A 27,644-nucleotide genomic window follows, 5' to 3' on the forward strand; every position below is an offset into this window, starting at 1 on the left:
TCGACCTTCCAATGAGCTGTGTTAATTTGAAAAGAAATACAAATCCATACCATGCTCTGAGTGTCATCATGTGCTAAAGTGCACAGGCGCTAAAGAGATCCCAAGGATTAACACTCTGTCCATAAGGGGACTCTGAAAATTTCTAGAAGACAAACCCTTGAGTCTTAAAGGTTGTATGGGAGGTAGTCAGAGAGATGAATGTGGGAATGGCTTTCCAAGCAATGAGAAGAGAATTAGCAAAGTCATGAAACATGAAAATGTATGGTATGTTTTATACTTCTGAAATGTAAGCTCTAAAGAACACACAAGTGCCACAGGTAAAAACGAATGCAGATTATTCACAGCCTTCTAAAACAATGCAAGAAGCGAGGAATTGTTGAAAAGAAAATGGGCGAATATTGAAAGATCTCAGTGGGATAAAAATGTAGTTTATAGAGAGAAATGTGGATCCGTGAAATGAAAATGTATTAGACAAATCAAGTAACTTTGAAATACCTCCAGCCAATAAATCCTGTGTTCCTGCAATAGAATGTAGATGTTCAGGAAAGCGATACTTTTATGGGCACAGAGGGCAAACAGGGCAAGGAAGAGGATACTAATGAGAGTTAACTAGGGAAGAGTTAAGAACAGGGTCAGTGCCCAAGAATGAAACTGTAGTGTTGTGGCAGAAAACTATTCACACAAGGTCGGGGGACGCAGCCTGTTTTCACATAAGACACTTCAGTTACAGCGGTGAGTGTGGGAAGATTTAAGAAACAACAGGCAAGCTTTGGTGAGTAGGCTCCAGCCCCAATAAAGGATGGGAAGAGAAAACAAAGACTTTGACACTGCACAGCCCATACTCTAAACACTGAGACTATTGCTTGTTCTCAAACCTCCCTCTAATACCTGGGCCCAACTCAACTATCCTTATTCAATGGGAAAAATTATTTAGACATTCCTAAAGCAGCAGTTCACTCAATTTCTACGGTAACACATTTGGTCATCAAGTCCTTCTTTATCACACATATTCATGAACAACTCTTTCATATGGCCATTCGATCGCATAGACATACATCTTCTTTTAAATAGTCTGTATACATGTGTAACACTGTATGACATTTTTCTCTTGTAGGCTCACTTGTATTTTTAGAGATGGCAAATAACTACAAGACAATTGTTCTACTAAAAGGATTAGAGGTCATCAATGATTATCATTTTAGAATGGTTAAGTCCTTACTGAGCAGCGATTTAAAACTTAATCCAAAAATGAGAGACGAGTATGACAAAATTCAGATTGCTGACTTGATGGAAGAAAAGTTCCCAGGTGATGCTGGTTTGGGCAGACTAATAGAAATCTTCAAAGAAATACCAACACTTGGCAACCTTGCTGAAACTCTTAAAAAAGAAAAGTTAAAAGGTAATTGGGAAGAGGGAACACCTACTCCCTGCAGCCATCCCCAAATCCTTCCCAGCCTTGATTAGAATGCCACTTCAGTCAGCTAATGCATCCTTTTCTCAATTTGTGACCCATCAGTCATGACAACTTACGGCATGCCATTACTAATGTGGATTGACACATATTCGAGTTGAGATGCAGTAAAAGAACAAAAAGGAGAAGAAATTGAAGAGAGATTGTGACTTCCAGTACATTCAAAAGATTAGATAATGACTAGCCAGGTGTGGTGGGCCTGTAATCCCAGCCACTCGGGAGGCTGAAGCCAGAGAATCACCTGAACCCAGGTGGCGGAGGTTGCAGTGAGCCGAGATCGCGCCATTGCACTCCAGCCTGGGCAACAAGAGTGAAACTCCATTCCCCCACCACCAAAAAAAAAAAAAGAAAAGATTTGATAATGACGAAATAAAATTATAAAAAGTGTTGTTTATGTCTAAGATATGTACATTTAGCCAAGTAATGTGTCTGAGAATATTCAACACATCCTTTATAATACAAAAGATAACACAGAATTTAAATGTAAGCATCGTTCTTGGAAGTATGAAGACCTCCCCTCTTGTCATATGATTGAGTTAAAATAATTAAAACAAAGTCAAAACTCACCATATCTCACCTCACAAACCTATATAACATCTTTCATTGGTTTCTGTAATAGATTATCTGGAGGATGTGACTAAGTAGTCAGCATCATGAGAACCTTAAATTTTAAAAGGAAATGACAGAAGAACAGGATTGGGAAAAGGTTTCACTGAGTTCAGAGGACAGGAAGAATGTACTCACCGCACAGGGAAAGAGCGGTGAAAACGCCGAGGAGTATGAGTCAGTGCCTGTGCTTTGGTTTCTGCTGGCCTCCTGGAAGCCAGACTAGGCTAAGGAGGTAGAGGTAGGCTAAACCACACCTGAACTCTCAAGCAGGCACTAAGAGCACGTAGTATTTGAACTGCTTCAGCTGTCCCAGATCATCTGCTCTGGGTTTATATATCTTCCTTTTTTCTTCATTAGTTGTGAATAAAATTGAATCTTTTCCAGTCAAAGGAAAAACCCCATCTAAGAAGCAGCAGCAGAATGAAGTGGATCCTGGTACACCTGAATCCACTCCAAGCGACACTCTCACAGCTGAAGGAGCAGAGGAGACTCCTGGAGCTCAGGTAAGCTTCAGGAAGAGGAGCCAGCTTCAAGTCTCACTGCGGAAGCCCTGCTGTGGCTTCTCCACTCAGTCTCTCCAGCAGGCAGTTATTTCTTCATGTTTCCCATCAAGTTTCAGATTTATCAAATTACATAATACCTGATCATCTTTCTGCGAGGCAACGAGTTAACCACTTTAGTAAATGTAAATTATGTAAAATAAGTATTATATTTTCATCCCCAATAGAGGATGTTAACTTGAGAGTCAAATAAAAAAATGTTTGCCCATGTTTGCAAAAATGTAGTTTTTTTTGTCTGCAAGTCAACACATCCCAAAACACAAGTAATTAAGGAGTGATGTGTGTTACTTTCTCTGCTCCCTTTTTTAAATGGAGCCATCTATGCCCTGTTCTTTCAATTGGCCTGGGGATGTACAGCACCCACTTAAGTTTCCAAGAAACACAATTTATATGTAATAAACATACTACCTTGTAATGAAAATGTGCTCTGCTTCATTTGACACTTAGAATAATTAACAAAAAAATAACTACTTGTAGAAAAGAAAAAACTCATCTGAAGAAGAGACTGGAATCAAAAGGCGTAAGATGTCCAAGGAGCAAACCCAGCCTCCCTGTCCTGCAGAAGCCAGCATGTCCACAGCCAGGAGCCATTCCCCACCTCCCCAGCCCTCATCATCAACTCCATCCAACACTTCCTCAACTGAGGTATTCTCTTCCTGGTCTGCTTTTAATTCATTTTCTTCCACCTAAAATGTAGGAATATGCTTTCATCTTCTACTGAAAAATGTCATCAATAATCAGCCAGTAAATGAAATGTATAGGCTGAGAGTTTATTCCATTTTAATATTTTGCTTCCACAGTGATACTTTATGAACTTGACATTATCTCTGACTTCAGGAGGTTTTCTGTCCTGTGTTGTTTGGGGAAGAGAGAGAGAGCTGTAGAATCCGGAACTTTCAGCAATGGACTCACCGTCTACTGCCCCCATCTGTTTCACATCTCTTCCCTTTGCTCACTAATTGGGTCGAGTTTCTTTGACATACACCATGCTCCTTTCTACTTTAGGATTTTCACACACCATATTTCTTTCACCTTAAACCTCTTACCTGGCCAACCCTATCTACCCTCTGGATCCCAATATTGTGATCTTATCCTCAGGGAATCCTCAATTAGACCCCTGTAACTTAGGTTAAACCTTCATGGTGTTCTGTTTCCTAGGGACTTCTTTCTTTTCTACTATTTATGAAAACTGAAGTTAGTAAGTGTTTATCTTTTCCACCTACTGAAAGTAGTTCCAAGATTAAGGCTATTTTGTAATTCTGTGGACCACTGTATTCCACGGCCTCGTTCATTGTGTGCCTCATGGGAAGCTCCCAATAAATACCTTTCCTCAATAAAAAAATGTAAACCATGTTCTAAGATATGAACCACTAGAACTAAGCAAAGGACAAATAAAGGTCATCTGACTCAGTCAAAGTACCTATTGTGAGGCCAAAAGGATAGAATAGGGAAGAGAGCTCAGGAGTTTGGGAAAATGTAGGCAGACAGAAGACCATACACCAAGACTTGCAAATGAAAGAAAGTAAATTGTAATTTATAGTTGCATGATTCTGATAATCCTTATACTGTTGTACTCATCTCAGATTTGGACAGGTCAGCCTTTACTTTTAGACTATCAGGGATAGTCTAAAATCTAATTGAAACTCTCATGATCTTTATTATAAAAATGGATGTTCTATATTTCTGATACACAATGGAGGGGATCAACTTTGATGGGCAACAGGGGCCACAGGTGATGAAACCACAAGACCAGCTGTAATTGGAACATGCTCTATTACCTTTAACCTTTTATTAGATTTTGTATTAACATAAGACTATTTCAGAAAAAAAGGAATAAATGTAGACAAATAAGATTAAACTTAATTTATGTGAAATTCCAGCATCCATAACATGCTACATTTCCCTATATACCCTCTCATATTTACTCCTATGTATACACGTTATTTTTCCTGAAAATAGCATCATACAATGTATTGTCCTGTTATGTCTCTCTGAGTGGTTATATGATCCCCTTCATGCACGTCCTGGATTCATTTGGCTCCTTGTGAGGTTGCATATCAGCTACTACTAATATTCTCATGGATGAGTCTACTGTTACTGATTAACTTGTATTGGGAAAGGACTTTTCTGTGTTAGGCTGAATGGGTCACATCGATAAAAAGTCAGATCCAATAACGTCCAATCACTCACAAATGATCGCTGTGTATAGTAGTCCAGGTCAGACCAGCCCAGAAGCTGCTGGTTTGTGGATGAGGCCTACCTGTTCCTCCAGAACTTTTTCTTGAAATTGAACTACTTCTCCTTCATTAGGAAAGAGGAATTTAAGGAAACCTGGATGTTACAGAAAAAGGATATTAAAGACAATCCACTCTCATCCTTGGTTTTCTGTCAGCATGCTACCTCCTAGAGCCCTGACATTGAGAAAGTCCGCAGTGGTGGAAATGACACTCTGCAGAGCGTCTGTAGCCTGAACCTACTGAGATGAGGACATTCTGAGGGGTTGAGCCCACAGGTGTTATCACCTGTTTTAACAGTAATTATCTTAGATAGGAAAAGTATGAGTTGTCCTCTAAAAATTGCCCTGTCTACGTTGGTAATAACTAAACCCTCTTGTTGTATGTGGTTTCTGGTAGACACCCTTACCATTTTCTGTGCTATTCAACTGTATTTCATCTATTTTTATGTTCTGGCATTTTAAGCTGGTAAGAATAAAACTGCAATTCATTATTTTATCCTAAAATTTATTTTAAATAACTTCATGATAATCGGCTCAGCATCCATTTGTCTTATGTTGCTATTATATCTTACATTTTAAGGATTATTCTGTTTAGAGAAAAGTCTTTTTCTTTTACCATGTGGTCTCCTATATTACTTCCTCTGGCTATTAGACTACGTCCGGATATCCTCTCATTCTCTGTATCCTGCTCTACACATCTATGAAGTTTTGGGGCCCAAAGTGGCGACTTGAGGTCATTGAAGAGCAGTTCTGTATTCCTCACTCAAAAATTTGTTTTTTCGTATTTCTTTTTTACCAGGCACAAAGCCTAAGACCATTGGTCAGGCGTCAGGCAACTGCCAGAAAAAATATTTGCTCAAAAGACCCAATGATGGTGATGGTGCTAAATGCCACAAAGATATTTAAATATGAATCCTTAGAAAACGAGCGAAGAAGAATGTTTCATGCTACAGTGGTTACGCAGACAGAGTTCTTTCATGTGAAGGTTTTAAACATCAACTTGAAGAGGAAATTCACTAAAAAGAGAATCATCATTATATCAAATTATTCTAAATATAATAGTCTCCTAGAGGTGAATGAAACCTCTTCTGTATTTGAAGCTGGTCCTGACCAAACGTTTCAGGTTCCAAAGGACATCATCAAAAGAGCAAGGAAAACTCCGAGGATCAATATTCTTCACAGACAAGCTTCAGGAGACATTGTATATGGATTATTTACGCTACATGACGTAAGGCATCAAAGCTGTTTTGTTTCATTTTCTAGAAAAACACTTGAAATTAAGATCCCTGATGTACTAAATGGAACTTTGCATATTTACTTAACATTAGAACTCAGGACTCTCTCAAAACAACTGACAATTAGATAAAGTCTTCTTCAAGGTTAAGACCAAGATTAGGAAACCTATTAATATTCTCCTTCCAATGTTTTTCTTTCCAAAATGTCACCCTGATGTTCTTTAGTAAAGCATTCACTGAGAAACCGTGAGACTTCATCAGCTATGACTATCTATTCTGAGCCATAATGATCAAGAATAGTGAGGGATCTAGCCTAATACTAAATTTATTTCTTTGATTATAATCTCAGTTGTAGCAAAAATCATATTACTTTCATTTTGAATGAAGTATTGGCCTTTGAGGCTTGAGTTCCAGTTTTGACAGTCAGGGCAACAAATGAATTGACTGTTCATACCTGGAAATCAAAAGCAGAAAACAGGTAGGACGATGTTCAGACCAAATGAAACCCATTCATCGAAAAGTATTGAACAACTGGGAAATAGAATTCGGGCGATACTTGGAAAGTCAGGTAATCTGTACTTGAATATTAGACACATCATGTCACCGAAAAAAAAAAAAAAACAGCACAATAATTTTTCTAATATGTTACTGTCAAAATTCATGAAACTAGTTAGCATGAGAGATTCCAACTCAGAAAACCATCTATACCTGGCTATTGATTCCAATAATTTCTTAGATGACCGATAGCTCACAACCCATTATGTTTATTTTCTAGAACAATCTCTTATTTTACCAGCATTGCTTTCTGTATACACTCTTAAATTATTCTTAGAAATACATATCTAGGCCAGGCGTGGTGGCTCATGCCTATAATCCAAGCACTTTGGAGGCCAAGGCGGGCTGATCACCTGAGGTCGGGAGTTCAAGAGCAGCCTGACCAACATGGTGAAACCCCGTCTTTAAAAAAAAAAAAAAATTTAAAAAGCAAAAAAAAAAAAAAAAAAGTAAAGAAATACATATCTAGAATGACAGGTAATAGCCCTGATGAGCAAGACCTTGGATCATTTGAACTTAAAGACCTGAGTTCAGATGGGAGCAGACATTGAAAGAGATTGAGTACATAGAGAAGGTCAAAAAGTAATTAGTTAATAGAAGCTTGCTTTTTATTATAGATTCCTCATAACATGATGAATGATGAGTCGTAACAGATGCTTATTCTTTTTGCATAGGGGCAGAGGCCAAATAACCGTACCAGAGTTCAGGTTCCTTTGTATCAAGGTGCTTTGGGAAGCATAGGTGTCCTGGAAATGAAAGAAGTTGAAATTGTGAAGATAACCCATTGCTCTAGAACTGTCATAGAAATACTTAGAACATTAAGGACATAAACAAAAAAAGAGTATCAAGGGAAAGCCCTGTGACATGGTCTAAACTAAGGCAGACGTATTGTATGTTGATACTGTACTAGGAGTTGCTGTCTTGCTTCTTGTTTTTAATCTGTTACAAAAGACTTTCCTTTATGTATGGTAGTTACTAAGTTCTCACCAACATGATATTAATTTTTTGTTGCAGAAAAATATAAAGAGGAAGGTGACAATCTATGAAATTCTGGATAAAACAGGGAGAATGGATGTAGTAGGAAAAGGAGAATGTCACAATATCCCCTGTGAAAAAGGAGATAAGCTTCAACTCTTCTGCTTTCGACTGAGAAAGCGGAAAGATGTGTTACAACTGATGTCAGAAATGCATAGTTTCATCCGGGTGAGAAATAGAGACAGAAATGTTAGTTTTCCGAAGATGAAAATCATTTGCTTTAAGTTTTAGGAAATCATATTTCTGTTGTTTTACACTTAAAATTTTGCAGAGTACATGAGAAACCAAATGATGCCCTTGCACTTACATTTAAATAGAGAAAATTATTCAAATATATTGAGAGAATGACATTCATTATTGACTTCGAAAGAACATGAAACTTGTGCTAAATACTAAAATATTTGAAGAAATTAGGAAGGCACGGGACTAACTTAAATAGTGATCAAAAGCAAGTTCTTTGCGGTAAGATAGGGTTGGTATATATGTTGCTCATTAGTTGCATGATATTGGAGAAATAGCTTAAGTGTTCCTCCTGAGATTGGTTTGAAAATTAAATGAGATCATGGATATAAAGTTCATATCCCATTACCTTCCCTATACATTATGACAAATCAGTATGCACTAGATACTACTGCTGTTAACAAGGTAAAGACAGACATTGGAAAGATTTCAGGCAGAAAAAATGTGGCATACAAATATTAAAAGTGAGAAGCAGCATAGTGAGTTCTGTACAACTTTGGAATATGTGGAAATGTGTCAGAAACTCACGCAAGACAGGTAACAAGCAGCCCTCTTCTCATCTGTCGTCTGCCATAAAGAAAAAAATGGAGTTCACTTTTTAAAAATAAGTAAATAAAGATTTTATTTTACTAAGAATGTTAGAACATTTTACATTTTAGCAAAAAAACATGTTGGCAGTTGTCTGAAGGAATACATTAGATAGAGGCAATGTTCAGAGGTAATGACATCTATTAGAATGTAATAAAGGATGATATTCTCAGATATTTAAAGATGTTGTGCTTTCCCTGATATTAAAAAACACTAAACAAAAAAAAATGAATACTTTCAGATATGGAAGACAACAAAGCAGAGAAGCCATGACTCCAGCAGCATGGCACTATGCCAGGAGCAGAGTCAGCTTCCAAAACCTTCAGAGGCTGGCACAACCTTCCCATTTCAACACGATCTCATCAAGACTCCTCAGGTGCCACCAACAACCCCGTCCAGCAGTTCCTTTACCAAGGTACAATTTCCTGGGTCCCATGCCGCATATCTCCCAAACATAAATCGCAAGAATTATTAGACTGTTGAAGGAGTTTCTCTTCTAATCCCTAACTGTGTACAATCTCTAGATGAAATTAAATCACCCATTTATTTACTGACTACATGCAGTGAGATACCACCACATTATCGTCTTTGATATCTAAGATATTTATTTGTGCAATGATTGCTGACCTCAAGAGGGTTAGTATCTTATGTTGTTCTACCTATAGAGATGGGGGGTGGGGGGGGATGGCCAGACAAGCAGAGATGAAGACAAAGAGTGTGTTATGACCCACATTCCAGTTTCTTTCACACCTTTCCCCTTTGCTTACTGGTATTATTTCTGGATTTATTTTCAGCATCCCAAGTTGAAATAAATATTCCAAGTATACATTTTAAAACATGCTATTTCGTTGTTGGGAATCCATTTCTCCCATCCCATCACTGGCAGGAATCTCCTTAAATTTCAGATGCCAGCTTAAATATTTTCCTTTGGCAAGTCCTCAATGATACAAGATAGCGGAACTGATGAGTCCTCCTATTCTTTGCTTTTACAGAGCCTCCTGTCAATGAGAGTAAATTACTAATTTCACGGAAGTGAACAGAGAGGCTTATGATGTAAGATGTTTTCCATGCTTACTTGATTTGGGGTTTCCTGTAATCCCAGCTACTCGGGAGGCTGAGGCAGGGACTTGCTTGAACCCAGGAGGCGGAGGTTGCAGTGAGCCTAGATCACACCACTGCACTCCAGCCTGGGTGACAGAGCAAGACTCTGTCTCAAAAAAACAAAAGGATAAAATAAAATATTTTATCGTGTTTTGACTCATATTGAAACTTATTAACCAGAAAAAAAAAATCTATTTTCTTCCCAACAACTAAGGACACAACTACTCAAACTTCTGACATCAAACTCCTAATGAATTCAGCCCCAGAGCAGAGGCAGCCTCAGCAATTTGGGTTCCCCCCAAATCAAGGAAGTATGGGAAACATCTATAGCACATGATATATTTGCAGAACAGACAAAAACTACAAGTCCCAGCACAGAACATGGAACAACGATGACAATAATTATATTTCTACGATTTGAGCACTTAACTAGGTGCTGGTTCTTAAATGTTGTTCCTGATGTACGTTATCTGATTCCTTCTTCATAACTATCAAGAGAACGCTACTTTCTATCCCAATTCACATAGAAGAAAATAGACATATACAGACATTAAAAATCTTCTTTAAGTTCTCAAAGACAGTGCTAGAGTCAGGATTTATATCTAGCCCTATGAAATGTAAAACTTGAACAATTTATGATCATATGTGGCTTTAGATTAGAAGTTGAGATATACTAATGTCAGCAATTTATTTTAAAAATTTCAGAATTGACAGTGTCATGTAATGGGTTTGTTTCCATAGTCCAAGCTCTACAGGCCTTCTCAAAAATAATGAGTTAGCCAGAGAGAATAAAGTGCCCTGTCATACAGAAGCCACTCTCCAGAATTAGAGTCCTTTCATTCTTCTCTCTAACAGAGTGCTTTTTATATATTAGATAATCAAATTCCAGAAGTGGTAGAACTATGGAAATTAACGTGTTATTAATGAATGGTAAAAATCAGTGAAAATAGAGAAAATTATATGATTGAGAAGAACTATGTCCTTGATTTTGGGGAAAAAATATTAAAAAAAAAAACATTTACTCCAAATGCTAAAGTAGATTAAGTATTTCTAAATATGATTGACAGCCTGGAGAATTCTGGTTAACTGATGCAAACTACAAAACAGCAGAATTCTGTATCTGGAATTGTGGATTTGAAAGAATCTTTCCAGCACAGTGATGGAGTAGATAGACAGATAGATAGATAGATAGAGAGAGAGAGAGAGAGCTGGATTTCCTACAATCTGAAGAACAGAAAACAGGTACCCATTTGTGTATTTTCTTGACTAGAAAGACTTAGATAATAAACACCCATCAGACATTTTCAGGGCAAAGTTTGTAATTCTGGTTTCTGTGTATGCAGAAGAGGAGATTTAGGGAATTTTTTTTACATTTATACAGATATTCCAGAGAACATCTGCACAGAGAGGATCCTGTTAAAATGGATAAAATAGGCAGAGCATGGTGGCTCACACCTGTAATCCCAGCACTTTGGGAGGCCAAGGCGGGTGGATCACGAAGTCAAGAGTTCAAGACTAGTCTGGCCAAGATGGTGAAGCCCTGTCTCTACTAAAAATACAAAAATTAGTGGGGGCATGGTGGAGGGCACCTGTAATCCCAGCTACTCGGGAGGCTGAGGCAGGGAATTGCTTGAACCCGGGAGGTGGAGGTTGCAGTGAGCCTGGATCACACCACTGTACTCCAGCCTGGGTGACAGAGCAAGAGTCTGTCTCAAAAAAAAAAAAAAGGATAAAATAAAATATTTATCATGTTTTGACTCATATTGAAAATTATTAACCAGAAAAAAAATAATCTGTTTTCTTCCCAACTAAGGATACAACTATTCAAACTTCTGACGTCAAACTCCTGATGAATTCAGCCCCAGAGCAGAGGCAGCCTCAGCAAACTGCAATGAAGGACTCATTTCCACATGGGTGTCAGTATCGGGTTTCTCCGTCATGTGCACAAACCTCATCAGGCAGTTTCTCATACAAGGTACCACCATGTATTTCCTATTCCTGTGCTTCACAACATCATAATTACTGGGGTGATTGGATCATGATAGGCACCTCATTGATCTCTACTGAATACAATCTCTTTAATCTAATTTATAATCATTAGTTAAGTATATTATTTGAGACCGTGTAGTGTTTGTCTTTTGGTATTTACAAAGTATATGTTCATGAAATAATTCCTGACTCTAGAGGATTACTCTCCAGGTATGGAGACAGATTGTGGGGATGTAGCCAGGTAAAGGAAGGTGAACACAAGAATGTCTTCATTCTCGAGATTCTAGTTACCTTTCATCCTTTCACTTCGTTCATGACCACACCTCAGGTTTTATTTGAAACTGTCTATGCTCTTTTCCAAATCAGAAGCTTTGACATAGATTACTTCCTTTGCTGGGATCACTCTCTCCAGTCTCTTCTCTAACCCACTTCTTCATAGGTGACAGCCTAAATCCCTACCTAGGACAAGTCCTCACTGATACCAACGTTTCAGATTAGATGAGATCCTCTCATTGCTGGCTCTCTCGGGTCCTTCACTTATGAGCTTTCCTAGCTCCCTTTACTTTTCCTAATAATAGCATTTAAACAACTGGAGTGAAGGAGTGATTTTCCCCCTTTCTATAACATAAGCTCAGAGGGTAAGTAGAGCCTACCTCAGAGGAAGAGAATACAAGAGGGGAAAAAGTCAGTTCGTGCTATGTGCATCAATTATTAGTCCAGATTATCTTTTCCTCCAACATAATGGGACCCCTGCAGTCACCTGCACTTGGGGTTCAGCAGCCTGTATTTATGGAGAAAGTGTGGGAAATTTAGAGGAAAAGCAAAATAATTAAATCATCATTTTTTTACAACTGTTTCTTACCCAAGCCCCAAGGTGCATTCTGACCCAGCAACAGACACCTCTACCACCTTCTACACACTCTGCAAGACAGGCTTCCTATATTCAAGCTCTTTATTTTGTTTTTGTTGTTATCTTTGTAGTTCTCAGCTAGTTAGTTTTAATTAGCTGTATTGTCTCCATAGTTTATTCACGTATTATTTGAGCTAGCAGCCTGTGCCTTTTTGCCAACTTGGCACAAGTGGCTATGAATGGAGCCCTCGCTCAGTCATTGCAACCTCAGATCCATAGTCTCTTGGCCACTTCAATGTCCACTTAAATGAACATCTCCAGAAACAATGCCTTTCTCACTTATATTGGTTGAATAGGACTATGTAGACATTTCTAGATCTTACCTGCCAAAATCTTAATCACAACCCTTGCTAAACCTGTACAAATTATTTTGCTGTACGTGAACATCTCTAGAGCCAGGAATCCCAGGAGGATCTTATACCTTTATGGCCTCAAACACCTAAATGCATCCTTCACCATTTATTCTTGGGTGTCCAACTACCACCTGAAAAAAAAAAATACTATCTAACTACTTACTTATGGCTCACTAGATGAGCAGGAAAGTCTTGTTTCACTCATTATGGGTTTGCTGAAAGATTTTATCTGATATAAGTTGTATATGCATTGGGATTTAAAACAAGGAGCAGCCTATTCTTATCGTTGATTTCTTATGTTAACCTAAAGCCAGAAATGCAAGTTGACAAGGATCAGGACCAGGGATGGTAAGGGAAAGGATTACTCTGAGAAATTAAAAAAAAATAAAATATTAAAATTGACTAATATTTAAAATATTAGTCAACCAGAGTATATATTTTCTCATCCAAATTCCACCATTGTGATGGACTTTTTTATTTGACTGTTTCTGAGACAATAACAACTCAAGATGTTTTTGTCAATAAGTGGTAGAAGGCCAGGCGCGGTGGCTCACGCCTGTAATCCCGGCAATTTGGGAGGCCGAGGCGGGCGGATCACGAGGTCAAGAGATCGAGACCATGGTGAAAACCTGTCTCTACTAAAAAATACAAAAATTAGCTGGGCGTGGTGGTGCGCACCTGTGCTCCCAGCTACTCAGGAGGCTGAGGCAGGAGAATTGCTTGAACCCGGGAAGTGGAGGTTGCAGTCAGCTGAGATCACGCCACTGCACTCAAGCCTGGCGAATGGCAACAGAGCAAGACTCTGTTTCAAAAATAAAATAAAATAAGTGGTAGAAAGAAATAAAGAAGTTTCTTTAGTAAGATACTTTCCATGCCAATTTGATTTAGAATTTCCATGAGAAAGGTAAACAGGGAGTATGAGATATAAGTGATCAGACTAGACATCCAAATCCCAGCAGAAGGAGTGTTATACCAAACATAAATAATATTCTACTTTCTGAGTATTTACAGGGTACTTGTTTTGAAACCTGCATTCTATATATATACATATATGTATATTATCACATTCATTTTTTCATAACACAGTCATGAGAATGCTATTCTCACCCTTATACATAAGAGAAAACTGAAATACATTGGATTTAAAAATATTCCCCAAGTTTACAAACATAGTAAGTGTGCTAAACGTAAATTATTGTACTTTATGTATCTTTTCTTATTTGTTCTTCCTTACACTGCCTCGATGACATTACTGTTAGTCACATTTCATATTTCTGAATACTGAGGAGACGAGAGGTTAAATCTTCATTTAACATACTGCTTTTGAAGGCCAAGATGACTAACTAGGAACAGCTAGTGTGCACCACTCTTGCAGAGAGAACAGAATAGCAAGTAAGTAGTAGATCTTCAACTGGAACATCTAGGTGGACACATTGGGATCCGCCAAGAAAACAACTTTACCCGTGGAGAATGGAGAAAAGTGAGGCGAGGCAATTGCTCACCTGGGAATGGCACGGAGTCAGAGGAGGCTTCTCCACTGCAGGGAAATGGTGAGTGAGTGAGAGTCCCTGGGGACCCATACTTCTACCATGTACCTTTGCCACCGTGCGTTCAGGAGATAACCCCATGAGACCACCCCACTGGAGCCTTCAGACTGACGTGGAGAGCTAAGTGGAGCCTGGGCAGAGCTGCCACTCAGGCACATGAGGAATCCTGGGAGCGTGAATCCCTGAGTATCCTGGAATTAGCAGCTGCATTTCTGGCAATAGGGGAGGCCTTCAGGAAAGGGGCTGAATCCAGGGGACTGAGCAGTGCTGGACTGCAAGCCTCACCTCCACTGCACCTCACAGGCTAAGGTCCACTTGCCTGGGACTCCAGCCGCCTCCCTGCCTGGGCTCATGGGCTAGCAGCAGCTCTGCACTTCCCTGGGACAGAGCTCCCAGAGGGAGGGAAGGCTGCCATTTTTGCTGTTTCTCAGCCATTGCCAGAACTGCCTTCAGGCCCCAGACAGTGTGTGGTGACTAGGGACTGGCTGGATCCCCAGAACAGCACAGACGTCTCATGAAAAAGCGGCCAGACTGTTTTATACGTGGATTCCCGACGCCAGTTCTCCTCACTGAGCAGGACCTCCTGACTTCCGACTCCAGCTACTCCCTACCTGGGCTTTGGTGACTGCAGCATCTCTAGACTTCCCTGGAATGGAGCTCCTAGAGGGAAAGGTAGGCTGCCATTGTTTCTGTCTTGCAGCCTTCATGCCAATTGCCTTCAGGCTCTGGAGGATGAGCAGTGATTAGCGACGGGTGGATCCCCAGCACACTGGAGCCACCCCACAGAAAAGTGGTCAGACTGTTGTAAATGTGGGTCCCTGTTCACATTTCTCCTCACTGGGTGGGGGTTTCAGGCCTGGGACTCGAACACAACTACCCTGTCCTCTCCTGAACACTTCAGTAGAAACACTTCAGCTCTGCATTTGTCTGAGGAGACAGTCTCAGAGACAACCCACAACTCCTCCACCGTTGCAGCTGCAGTGGAACTGCCCTAGCTGCTCTTGGGCTGGGGAAGAAACAAAAGGCCTGGTCACTACCCTGTCACCTCCAGCACACAGCAGCCAGCATTGGAGAGGAATCCGGTCTCCCCTCCCTACGAGCTCCCACCCCCACTCTTCACCACACAGGGCTGCTGGCTTTGAACTGCAGAACAGCTGCCCCACCTATGGCTGAGCATACCCCCGGGACAGTGACTCTGTGTTTTCCTGGGGAGGGGGCCCCAGAGGCAACTGCAGTGGTTCTACACCTGATACCCTCAGTCCAAGGAAGAAACAAAGACCCGAGTTTCTCTGGCGCTTCCAGCATTTCACAGTCACCACAGAGGTGGAGAAGCACAGTCTCTCCTCCCTGTGAGTCCTAAGTGCCCCACTCCTCAATGAGCAGAGCCCCCAGTTGTGGCCAGCAGTGTAACTGCCCATCCCGCAGCTGAACATTCCCAGTAGCAGTGGCTCTGCATTTCTCTGAGGTGCAGCTCCCAGAGGCAACCGAAAGCCCCTCTGCCACTGCTGCTGCAGAGGTACTGCCCTTGCAACCTTCGTACTGGATAAGGAGCAAGACCCTGAGTGCTTTACACCTCCAGTGAGCTGCAGTTGCCCTAAGGAGAAGAACTCAGTCTGTCTCCCTTGTGACCCACCCGTAGCCCTGCTCATCACCAAACCCTCTGGCTTGGGCCCACAGCACAGCTACCCCATCCTTGGCCAGCTGCACTGGTGGATAGCAGCTCCTCGTTTCTCTGGGGTGGACCACCAAGAGACAAGTGAAAGGCCCTCTGCCATAACCACTGCTAAGGTTTCTTCTCCTGCAGCCTCCAAGCTGGAGAGGGAACATAGAGTCTGAGCTACAGTGTGCCAAGCCAAGATCTGCAGCCGGTACTCAAGTGAGAAAGAAGCCCACACTTTCAGAGCACTGAGAGGGAGCATGTCTGCAATCTTGAGGAAATGCAGACAGATGGCAGGGCAAGAGCCTACCTACTGGCCAACACACTTAAGCGCCACCTACTGGATCACAGCCCAAACTTCAACACAAAAATATTTTGCTAATACAGACCCCTGTGTAACCATGGACAGGAATTCAGCTAGAAATAAAAACTCTGCGCAAAGCCTCAGCTCTCTGAAAACATCCAGGAAAGAAGGTTTCTAGCTACTCAAATTATACCACAGTTAACATGAGCACACACAGATGAGAAAGAACCAGTGCAAGAGCTCTGGCAATTCAGATAGCCAGAGTGTCTTCTTCCCTCCAAATGGTTGCACTAGTTCCCCAGCAAGTGTTCTTAACCAGGCTGAAATGGCCAAAATGACAGAAATATAACTCAGAATATGGGTAGGAATTAATATAATTGACATTCAACAGAAAGCCAAAACTCAGTCCAAGGAATCTAAGGATTTCAATAAAATCATACAGGAGCTGATAGACAAAATGGCCATCATAAAAAAAAAAAAAAAAAAAAAAAAGCAAAAAAAAAACCAAACTGATCTGATAAAGCTGAAAAATACACTACAAAAATTTCATAATGCAATTGCATATATTAACAGCACAATGGAATAAACTGAGAAAAAAACCTCAGAGCTTAAAGACTGACTCTCTGAAATAACTTGATCAGAAAAAAAGAAAGAAAGAAAGAAAGAAAGAAAGACAGACGAGGGAATTTAAAAAAATGAAAAAATCCTCTGAGAAATATGGGATTATGTAAAGAGACCAAATCTAGAACTCATTGGTGTCCCTGAAAGAGACAAGGAGAAAGCAAACAACTTTAAAACATATTTTAAGATATCATCCATGAAAACTTCCCCAACCTTGTTAGAGAGTCAAACATCCAAATTCAGGATACACAGAAAACTCCTAAGAGATACTACACAAAAAGACAATCACCAAGACACATAATCATCAGCTTCTTCAAGATCAAAATGAATTTTAAAATGTTAAAGGCCACTAGAGAGAAAGGGCAGGTCACCTACAAAAGCAACACCATCATGCTAACAGCAGAACTTTCAGCAGGAACCAGACAAGCCAGAAGAGCTTGGGGCCTATATTCAGCATTCTTAAAGAAAATAATTTTCAAGCAAGAATTTCATATACAGCCAAACAAAGCTTCACAAATGAAAAAGAAATGAGATTCTTTTCAGACAAGCAAATGTTGAGGGAATTTGTTACCACCAGACCTGACTTATAAGAGACAGTGAAAGGAACACTAGTATAGAAAGGAAAGAACATTACCAGACACTACAAAAACACAATTAAGTACACAGAACAGTGAAACTATAAAGCAACACCAACAAGTCTGCATAATAATCAGCAACAACAACACAAAAGCAGGATCAAATCTGCAGATGTTGATATTAACCTTTAATATAAACAGGTTACACATGCCACTTAAAAGACAAAGAGTGGCAAGCTGAATGAAGAAGCAAGCCCCAATGGTTAACTGTCTTCAAGAGACCTATCTCAAATGCCATGACACTCATAGGGTCAAAATAAAGGGACAGAGACAAATCTACCAAACAAATGGAAAGCAGAAAAAAAGCAGGAGATGCCATCCTAATTTCAGACAAAACAGGCTTTGAGCCAACAAAGAGTTAAAGATACAAAGAAGGGCATTACATAATGATAAAGGCTTTGATTCATTAAGAAGATCTAACTATCTTGAATACATACACACACAACACAAGAGCACCTAGACTCAAAAAGCAAGTTCTCGGAGATCTACAAAGAGACTTAGATTCATATACAATAATAGTGGGAGACTTCAACACCACATGACAGTGTTAGATTGATCATGGAGGTGAAAAAATAACGAAGATATTCAGGAGCTGCACTCAACACTTGAGCTGGTGAACCGAATGGACATCTACAGAACTCCCCACCCAAAACAATAGAACACGCATTCTTCTTATTGCCACATAGCACATACTCTAAAATAGACCACATAATCATAGATAAGACAATCCTTAGCAAATTCAAGAAAACAAAATCATACCAACCACCTCCTCAGAACTTAGAGCAATAAAAGTATAATTATAGCAAGGAAATGGCTCCAACAATTATGTGGAAATTAAACAACCTTCTCCTGAATGACTTTTGGGCAAATAATGAAGGGCAGAAATAAAGAAATTATTTGAAACTAATGAGAGCAAAGATACAACATATCAGAATCTCTGGGACATTGCTAAGTCAGTCTTAAGAGGCAGGTTTGTAGCACTAAGCGTTCACATCAAAAAATTTGAAAGATCTCAAATTAACAACCTAATATCACAACTAGAGGAACTAGAGAAACAAGAACAATCAATCCCCAAGTTAGAAGAAGGCAATAAATTACCAGTATCAGAGCTAAACTAAAGGAAATTGAGATGTAAAAAACCAGACAAAAGATCAATGAATCCAGGAGTTCATTTATTGAAAAAATTAATAAGATAGATTGCTATCTAGACTAAAAAAAGAGTTAAGATCCAAATAAACACAATTAGGCATGACAAAAGGATATTACCACTGACCCCAAAGAAATGCAAAAATCCTTCAGAGACTACTATAATCACCTCTATGCACACAAGCTCTAAAACCTAGAAGAAATGGATAAATTCCTAGGAACATGTTACCGCTGATGACTAACCCAGGAGGAAATTGAATATCTGAACAGACCAATAAGAAGTTCTGAAATTGAATCAGTAAGAAAAAGCCTACCAACTGAAAATAGCCCGTGACCAGATGAATTCACAAATACTATATGATGTATAAAGCAGAGCTGATACCATTCCTACTGAAAGTATTCCAAAAATTGAGAAGGTTCCACTCCTTTCCAATTCATTCTATGATGCTAGTATCATCCTGATACCAAAAGGCAGAGACACAACAAAAAAAGAAAACTTTATTCTTGAAAAGAAAAAGTTATTCTTGATGAACATAAACACAAAAATCCTCAATAAAATACTAGTAAACCAAATCTAGCAGTACATCAAAAAGCTAATTCAACACAATCAAGTAGGCTTTATCCCTGGAATACAAGGTTACATACACAAAACAAGAAATGTGACTCGTCACATAAACAGAGCTAAAAGCAAAAGGTACATGACCATCTCAATAGATGCAGAAACAGCATTCCATAAAATGCAACATTCCTTTATGTTAAAAACCCTAAATACACTAGACATTGAAGGAACATACTTCAAAATAGTAAGAACCATTTCCAACAAACCCATAGCCAACCTCATACCTTACAGACAAAAGCTGGAAGCACTCCCCTTGAAAACTGGAACAAGACAAGAATGGCCTCTCTCACCATTCCTATTCAACAGAGTACTAGAAATCCTGGCCAGAGGAATCAGGCAAGATAAAGAAATAAAAGGCATCCAAGTAGAAGAGAGAAAGTTAAACTATCCCTGTTTGAAGATGACAAAATCCTGTATTTAGAAAACCCCATATCTCTGCAGAAAAGCTCCTTGATCTTATAAACAACTTCAGCAAAGTTTCGGGATACAAAATCAATATACAAAAATCAGTACACGTTCCTATAAACCAACAACATCCAAGCTGAGAAACAAAACAGAAATGCAATTTCATTCACAATTGCCACAAAAATTTACAAAAAGATTTATTGTACTCATCAATGTTGGAAATCACCATACTACATTTTTTTTTTTTTATAGAGCAGGCTATTTGTGGAACAAGAGGCTTTTATCAGGATGTGTTTTGTATGTTGTGTCTTATGCGACAGGCACTGTGTACGTCACTTTGGATCCTTTTTCTAATAATCAGGATGTATGTTTTGTATGTTGTGTCTTATGTGACAGGCACTGTGTACGTCACTTTGGATCCTTTTTTTTATAATCTTCAAATCAAAGTAATAAGGCAATCATCCCATTTTTTTAGATGACAAAACTGATAGTATCTTCTCAAAAGTGGATAGTCTGCATAGGAAAACTTCAGTCACCAGAGAACCTCTAACTCTGAACCATCCTCAGATGTCACAGAAAACATCACAAAACCTATCTGGTAGTTCCTTAACCAAAGCACCAGCTTCCTGTTGCCATTCTCTGTGCCTCCCTTTATTATAATTGAAGGGCTAATCAGTATTTTGACAGGGCATTTTAACCAATCTCTGACTAAATAGTTTATTTTACTGTATTTCTCATTCATTTATTAAGCATATAATCAGAGATGCTACTAGATTCTAAGATTGTTATGATTTACAAGGAATATACTGATAAAATCATTCCTGACCAGTGGAGGAGAGGAGAGTACACAAAAATGAAGACAGAAATACAAGAGTGTGTTCCTCTCTGACATTTCATTGTTCATTCACAGCTTTCCCCATTGCTTCAGAACCATAATTCAGTTTACTTTCAACATTCTTACTCTTTCCTACATGTGTTGTTTCATATATGGTACTCTCTTTGTCTGGAATATTTTTTTCTCTTGTACCTTCACTGGCCCTTATATATTTCTGGGCCAGCCTAAAACTGTCCTCAAGCAAGACCTCCTGATACCCCCTCCAAAAATAAAACAGATCATCTTTGTGTCCTTCACAGGTCCATTTATTTCCTTTATAATACTTGTCACAACAGTAATGACAGTATATTTTCAAACCTATAAGTAAGCTGAGATTATATATACTACCTGCACAGGAAAGAAAAAACAAGGGTGCATGAATGAGTTTAGATCCGTGTATATCAAATCCTATTCCACACTGCATTTTATTTACCAATAAGTTGGACTGTGTAGTCACATGCCTCTGTGCCACATAATCCTCTATCAGCAGCGAATGAGAAGCCAACTTACAGAAAGAAAAGGGAAGTATTAAGTCATTATTCTCTTATTTACTTTTTCACCCAAGCCCCAAGATGCACAATGACCCAGTCATAGAGGTGACTCCCTCACACCTGTGAGTTGAAGACAGACCTACTCTTTACAGGAATTCTCCATAGGTGATTAGATTTTTATTATTTCGTTATTATTACCCAAAGCTCATATTTTCCTGAAGAGTGTCTACAGATTTTACCTGGTGGATCAGTAAACAGGCAGTGTGTTTTTGTCATCTTGGCAGAAGTGGCCTCGAATAGACCCCATGCCTAATCATTGCCAGCTCAGATCTGTTTTCTCTTTTACTGTAATGCTGGTTTCTATGTATGCTGAAATGTAGGTTAAGAAACTAAATGTATGCCAGCATCCAAAAAGATGAGCAGAGGGGGGATTCTATAAAAAGGGATTTTGAGAAACATACACACACACATACACTCACACACATACATATGTATTACATCCAACTTTCATAGAAAAATATTAAGCAGAAAAGAAATTTCTTTCTGTCATAAAGTGGAAGACTAAATTACCCAAATTTATGACTCCAAAAGGTTGAAGCCCACCTACGAGCACAGTTATTGTCTGAGATCCATAGAACCAACCCACCAACTGTGGCCGGTCCTGTTTCTTCTGATACTCCACCAACCCCATCCAGCGGTTCCTTAAATAAGGTACCGCCTTTCTGTTTCCATTCCTGTACCTCTAAAACATAATTGTAATGGTAATCAGAGTCTTCAAAAAGATTCTCATTTAATCTCTGACTATATATTATTATTTTATTACATTTCTCATTCATTTATCAATATATAATTGGACACACCACTGGATTCTAAAGTCCTTCAATATCACAAAATATGCATTTATGAAATCATTTCTATCTTCAAGAAGATTATTGTTTTTCATTAGTGAAAATGTAGTGTATGTGGGGAAGTATCCAGACAAAGAGCGATAAATACAACAGTATGTTTGTACCTTCCATTCTAATTTCCTTTCACAATTTTCTATTATGACAAATGACCATACCTACGGTTGATATTTAAAATCGCTATTCCTTTCCATAGCTGATGTTTTGATACAAGCTACCTCCTTTGTTTAGAATCCTTGACTCTCATCTCTTCATTTGCCCCAATATATTTCTGGGTCAGCCAAGATCCCCCTTCCTCAGAAAAAACTTCACTGATGTCCTCCTTCTACTATAGAACACATCAGGCCAAGGTGTCCTGAACATGTCTCTTTATTTAGAACATTTATTAAAATTCTAATAATAGAGTGTTCTTTAAGCATACTTGATAATAAGTTCAGATTATAGATTTCTTGTCCAGGAGAACATCAGACAAAGGTGAACTAATGAATTTATATCTGAGTGTTACAATTAAATCCAAGCCTGTTTTTGGCCATGATAGGACCAGTGGAGTCACCTCCACCTACAGAACAGAAGACTGTGATCTACAGTGAGAGGGAAGGTAACTAAAGAGAAAGGCAAGAGGAGAATCATGTCACTACTCTTTTAGTTGAAGACGTGTAACCACACAGACTAATTGAAGACAGATTACCTGTATACAGGGGTTCTCAATTTGTGGTAGTTTTTTGGTTTGTTTATGTTTTTGTTGTTTTTGATAAGCCCAAGAATTCCATTTTCCTCAATAAAGTCTACATATTTAAATGAGAGTCAGAGCTAACTAGCATGTCCTCCTTAGCCATCTTGGCTTAGGTGACCATGGATGGAAGTCGTGTGTAGTCATTACCAGCTCAGATCCACTTTTCTGTCACTTCATAGACATAATTGGACATCCCAGGACAACATTCTGGGAAATAACTTATTTCTCCTGCATTCTGGCTTTAAAGGGACTACATAAAGTTTTCTTAGGCTCTACCACTTTAAATAGGCATCAATGTCTGTTCCTATAGCAATTAGATTTATTTGACTGCATCTAAACCTCCTTAGCCCAGGAATCCCAGGTAGGGTCCTATGTCTGCTATACCTAACCACTCATATAGCCATTTCTTCTTTGATATCTAGAACTTCCACAGGAGGCCTGGAAAATATGTCTGATTACTTCCTCTGTGATTCACTAGCTCTGAAAGACAACCTTGCTTTTATATATCTTAGGTCATCCCTAAGTGATTGTTTATATTTAATAATATGGTTGCTCTATGCTTTAGGATTTAAAGCCAAAAGCAGACTATTCTTATTTTTCATCTTTTGTTATGACTCTCCTAAATCAAAGAGCACAGAATGGTTGAAAAAAAAAATAGAGATATTACTGGCTTAGAATTACTACCTGGGAAAAAAAGAAGTTTATTAGTTTTATTCCAATCACTACAACTTTATCTGGGTTTTCCACAAGAGGGTCAACATAAATCACAATACATTGCTGGATCAGGCAGACACATAAACCTTGCATAGTATTTTAAATAACAATGAAAATCATGATATTTTTCTAACTGAGCATCTACTGGGTAAAGGGTAGAAGTAAAGTCTATGATTTTATGTACATGATGGCATTTATTCTTCAATACAGCTCTATGAGCACAGTAGGAAGACCACGCTCAAGGGAAAAAATGTGTTCTGCTTTTTTAGACAAGTTAAATGTGAGATTCCAACAGGACATCTAAGAATTATCCATCTGATACTATGGAGCTTTAACTTGGACAATTTTCGCTGGGCCTTTTACTGAATTACATCAGTATAGACATAGTTGCTAAAACAGTTGATGTAGCTGAGAGTATCTGATAGAATAGAAATAATAATGCCACTCGTTTACTGAGTACACAGAATGATTCAGGCTCTTCTAAGGGTTTTTCAATAAGTATCTTCATTAATCTTTTACGATCCGATTGTTTCATGTATTAACTCATTTAATTCTTTGTGGTACACAATGAGCAGAAGAAAGAGTTAAATTTGAGGATGGTCAACATGGCTCATAACAGTCCTATATTACCAAGGATGTCCCTAACCAAATCAGAACACAGAGATACCCTCTTTCATGAGATACATATACTGGTCAACACAGAGATGGTTGGATCTACATGACAAAGTTCATGCTTTGTCACATATATTCATGTGGGATTCTTGGAACAAATAAAGGCTAATATTGGAACGCAAAAAGATCAAAACAAAGGTTAACACATTCAGACACACAGAAATGCTAAGGCTTTCCAATTGCTCCAGTTCCCAGAGCCATTAGTCAAAAGTCCCAAGCCTTCCTTGACAGCAGTTGCACCGAAAATACCTTTTGTAACTTCCTCCTACCTTTCTGCCCAGTGAGAACTTTCCCCTTAGCCCTTGTCATTGGACACACCAGCTCCTTTCTCTCTCCTGCTGCTCCCTGACGTCGCCTGCCCTTTCACTTAGGCTCATGTTGGGTAGGAGTGAATATCACATGTCATGGTCCCAATAGAGGGGAAGATGTGACTCAAAGGACAGGAATTCATTAAAGGATAAAGGTGAGAATGAGAAAAGAGTCCTTCCTACGGAAATAGAAGAGATGTGACCCACAGGGAGGAGAGACAGTGTGACCGAAGGGAGAAAAGTATGATCACCTGCATCTCAACTGGTTTATTTTTATCTCTTTCTGCTTCAAGGTCACCCAGGACAAGGATATCAAATAACAACTGTTCAGTCTTTATTCAAGTGTGGAAATTTTGCCTGAACTCTTCCATGTAAAAACTTGATGCCATTGATGTTTATGAAGATAAGATTGAAGCACAGAAAATAATATATGTATATATGTCTGGTTGAAATACAGTATATATACCAGTTATTAATTCTAGGAAATGGAGTATTACAGGTACATTTTATTTCATTATTTTTACTGGTTTGCCTTTTCTTCATATCATATTTTACATCAGAATTTTCATGATTTGAAAAAAAAATAAACTTTTATTTCTAAAAGAGTGCTTCCCCAGGAGTCTCTTTAATCCATCTGTGAGTTACATAAAAGCAAATAAACTGTGTCCTGCAAGTTAGGGTGGGGCACCGAGATTTATAGTTTGGATGGGATCTTTAAGGAAAAGATCCTGGTCAAGACTGAACTGACTGTGCTTGGCACAAAGAAACCAGACGGAGGGGACAGATAGGGGTGAAATCCAGCCAATGATTCTGTTGCAAGCACTGTGTCCTGGGATGCAGTTGCTCCAGCCCAAAACTGGAGATATTGTTTCAGAATTGGTCTCCTGGAGGGGGAATGATTGGGTAATTTGCTTGCCAAATCAGGCACCTTCTGGCGATGTGCATGAAGGCACTTGCCTATGTTAGAGGAATTCCTGGTCCAGTTTGATGCAAATTATCTGGTCGGTATGTTTCCTTCAGCACCAACAGCTCGTCAGGAGCTCTCCAACCATATTTCCCCTTCTCACATTCCACTATATGAATCCATCAGAAAGTTGCCCCAGGCAGTTAACTTCGGCAAACTGAAGACTAATTAATTTATTTTAGAGTAAAATGGCAGAACGTAGGTGTCTAAAACTTACGATGTATTTGTAGATCATATATTTGGTACCTGGTACCATTATTTGGTGTCACTTAATCTTCATAGTAGCTCTAGAAGGTTGACAGTTCTCTCCTTTTTATTCTCTGTATATAAAGAAAAAAGGGCACAGAAAGGTAAATTTACTTTCCAAGTGACAGTTAGGTGGTCTTATATGCTCCTTGATTTAACATCCAGGGTTGTTATTCCGGCTTGGGTTAGGTGTGCTAATGTTAAGGAGCAGGGATAAGATGAAAATCAAACAGTGAATAAGCCAGGATTCCACCTAAGCTGGAGAAAGCTGAAAAGAGCCTCACTCTCACCCTTACAATTATGAAAAAGTTGCTGTCCTTTGGATGGGGCTCCTTTATTTCATATTCTTTGATGTCCTTGAATGTTTCACTGTGCTAAAAGGTGGGTTTAATTGATCAGCTTTATTTCTAAATAATTTCATGGTGCCAAGGATCAGCTCAGCGCTGTTAGGCTGTATGCTCTACCCCTGGGGGGTCTGAAACTAGGCCCACATCTCTTTTTCCTGGCCACTTGAGGTGAAAGACCTGCTGTGCTGAAGGGACTGAGATGTTCTCAGTCCATTGACGACAACATTTATGTGAGAGCATGCTGGCAAAAATGCTTTGGTGGGACAGCAATGGTGGGTCAGTGCAGCCAAGGCCATGCTGCAAGTGGGTGCGGCCAGGCAGAAACTCTGGGACAGGCCAGCAGAGGAGGGGCACGCTAATCTAACAGGCCCCACCCTACGAGCAGATAGTTCCTTTTTATCCAGGTCCAGAAGCCAACAAAGGCTAAAGCCATCTAAAGGAGTATGGCAAGCCTTCAGGGACGGGCATCCATGTCCATGCTCCACTGAAGCCATTCCTGCGTCAAACCCTGTCTGTGCATTCTGGAGTTCTGTCTCTGCCAACTCTCCTGGCATTTCTCCCAGCCAGTTCAGATGTCTGTGGGAGTTGTGGGATCTCCTCCGGCTAGAATTCTGGAAGTCCATGATGAGAGTTGGCCTCTCTATACCTATTTCACTCAACCCTTTCCCACATTTTTAATTTTTTAAGAAACCTCAATAATGTTTTCCTTAATGATTATACCATTGTGCATTCCCATAAATAGCGTATAAGGATTACAAAGGTTTCTCTACATCCTCACCGACATCTGTTATCTTTGTTCGTCTGTTGATAATAGACATTCTAACAGATGTGACGTGATGAAATATTGTCAGACAGTCTTCCAAAGTGGCTGCAACAATTTACATTTCCACAAGCCGTGTAGAAAAGTTCTAATTTCTCCACATACACATCAACACTTGTTATTATATAATTTGTTATTCTAGTCAGCCTAATGGGTATACCCAACCTGGTGGGTATGAAGCGATTTGCATTTCCCTGGTGAATAATGATGTCAAGCATTTTCAAAAATACTTATTGACTGTTTGCACATCTTCCTTGGAGAAATTGCTATTCAGAGTCTTTGCCTAGTTTTTAATTAGTTTGTGTTTATTATTAAGTTGTATAGTTCTTTATATATTCTAGATACAAGTCCCTATGGAATACGTGATTTGCCAATATTTACTTTCATTCTACTGGTTGTCTTCTAATATTCTTGATAATGTTATTTGATACATAAAAGTTTTTAATTTTAATGAAGTCCAATTTATATATTTTTTGCATATGCATTTGATATCATATCTTAGAATCTATCACCAAATTCAAGGTCATGTGAATTTACACCTATGTTTTATTCTAAGAAATGTATCATTTCAGTTCTTACATTTAAGAGTTTTGATCCATCTGGGCACAGTGGCTTACGCCTGTAATCCCAACACTTTGGGAGGCCAAGGCAAGTGGATCAGGAGGTCAGAAGTTTGAGATCAGCCTGACCAACATGGCAAAACGCCATCTCTACTAAAAATACAAAAATTAGCCAAGTGTGGTAGCACATACCT

General features: G+C 39.1%; 1 protein-coding gene across 3 annotated transcripts in view; it reads left to right on the top strand.

Annotated features, from left to right (window-relative positions):
* PYHIN1 (pyrin and HIN domain family member 1) overlaps positions 1-24,994 on the top strand; it is a 29,458-nt gene extending 4,464 nt beyond the window's left edge. Inside the window, exons 2-10 of one of the 3 annotated variants that reach the window (XM_032260761.1) lie at positions 1,115-1,399; positions 2,465-2,583; positions 3,118-3,285; positions 5,676-6,104; positions 7,681-7,869; positions 8,771-8,944; positions 11,444-11,605; positions 21,773-21,886; positions 24,804-24,994. In XM_032260761.1, coding sequence (XP_032116652.1) covers positions 1,135-1,399; positions 2,465-2,583; positions 3,118-3,285; positions 5,676-6,104; positions 7,681-7,869; positions 8,771-8,944; positions 11,444-11,605; positions 21,773-21,886; positions 24,804-24,833 — 1,650 coding nt within the window. In that variant the 5' untranslated portion in view covers positions 1,115-1,134 and the 3' untranslated portion in view covers positions 24,834-24,994. Of the gene's footprint in view, positions 1-1,114; positions 1,400-2,464; positions 2,584-3,117; positions 3,286-5,675; positions 6,105-7,680; positions 7,891-8,770; positions 8,945-10,697; positions 10,792-11,443; positions 11,606-21,772; positions 21,887-24,803 lie in introns of those variants that run through there. The other 2 variants (XM_032260762.1, XM_032260763.1) reach the window with 2 other exon arrangements.
* Positions 24,995-27,644: the final 2,650 nt, after the last annotated feature.

Source organism: Sapajus apella, unplaced genomic scaffold (assembly GCF_009761245.1).
Source record: "Sapajus apella isolate SASKATOON/1434 unplaced genomic scaffold, GSC_monkey_1.0 scaffold119, whole genome shotgun sequence".
In the NCBI taxonomy this organism is placed as follows: Eukaryota; Metazoa; Chordata; class Mammalia; order Primates; family Cebidae; genus Sapajus; species Sapajus apella.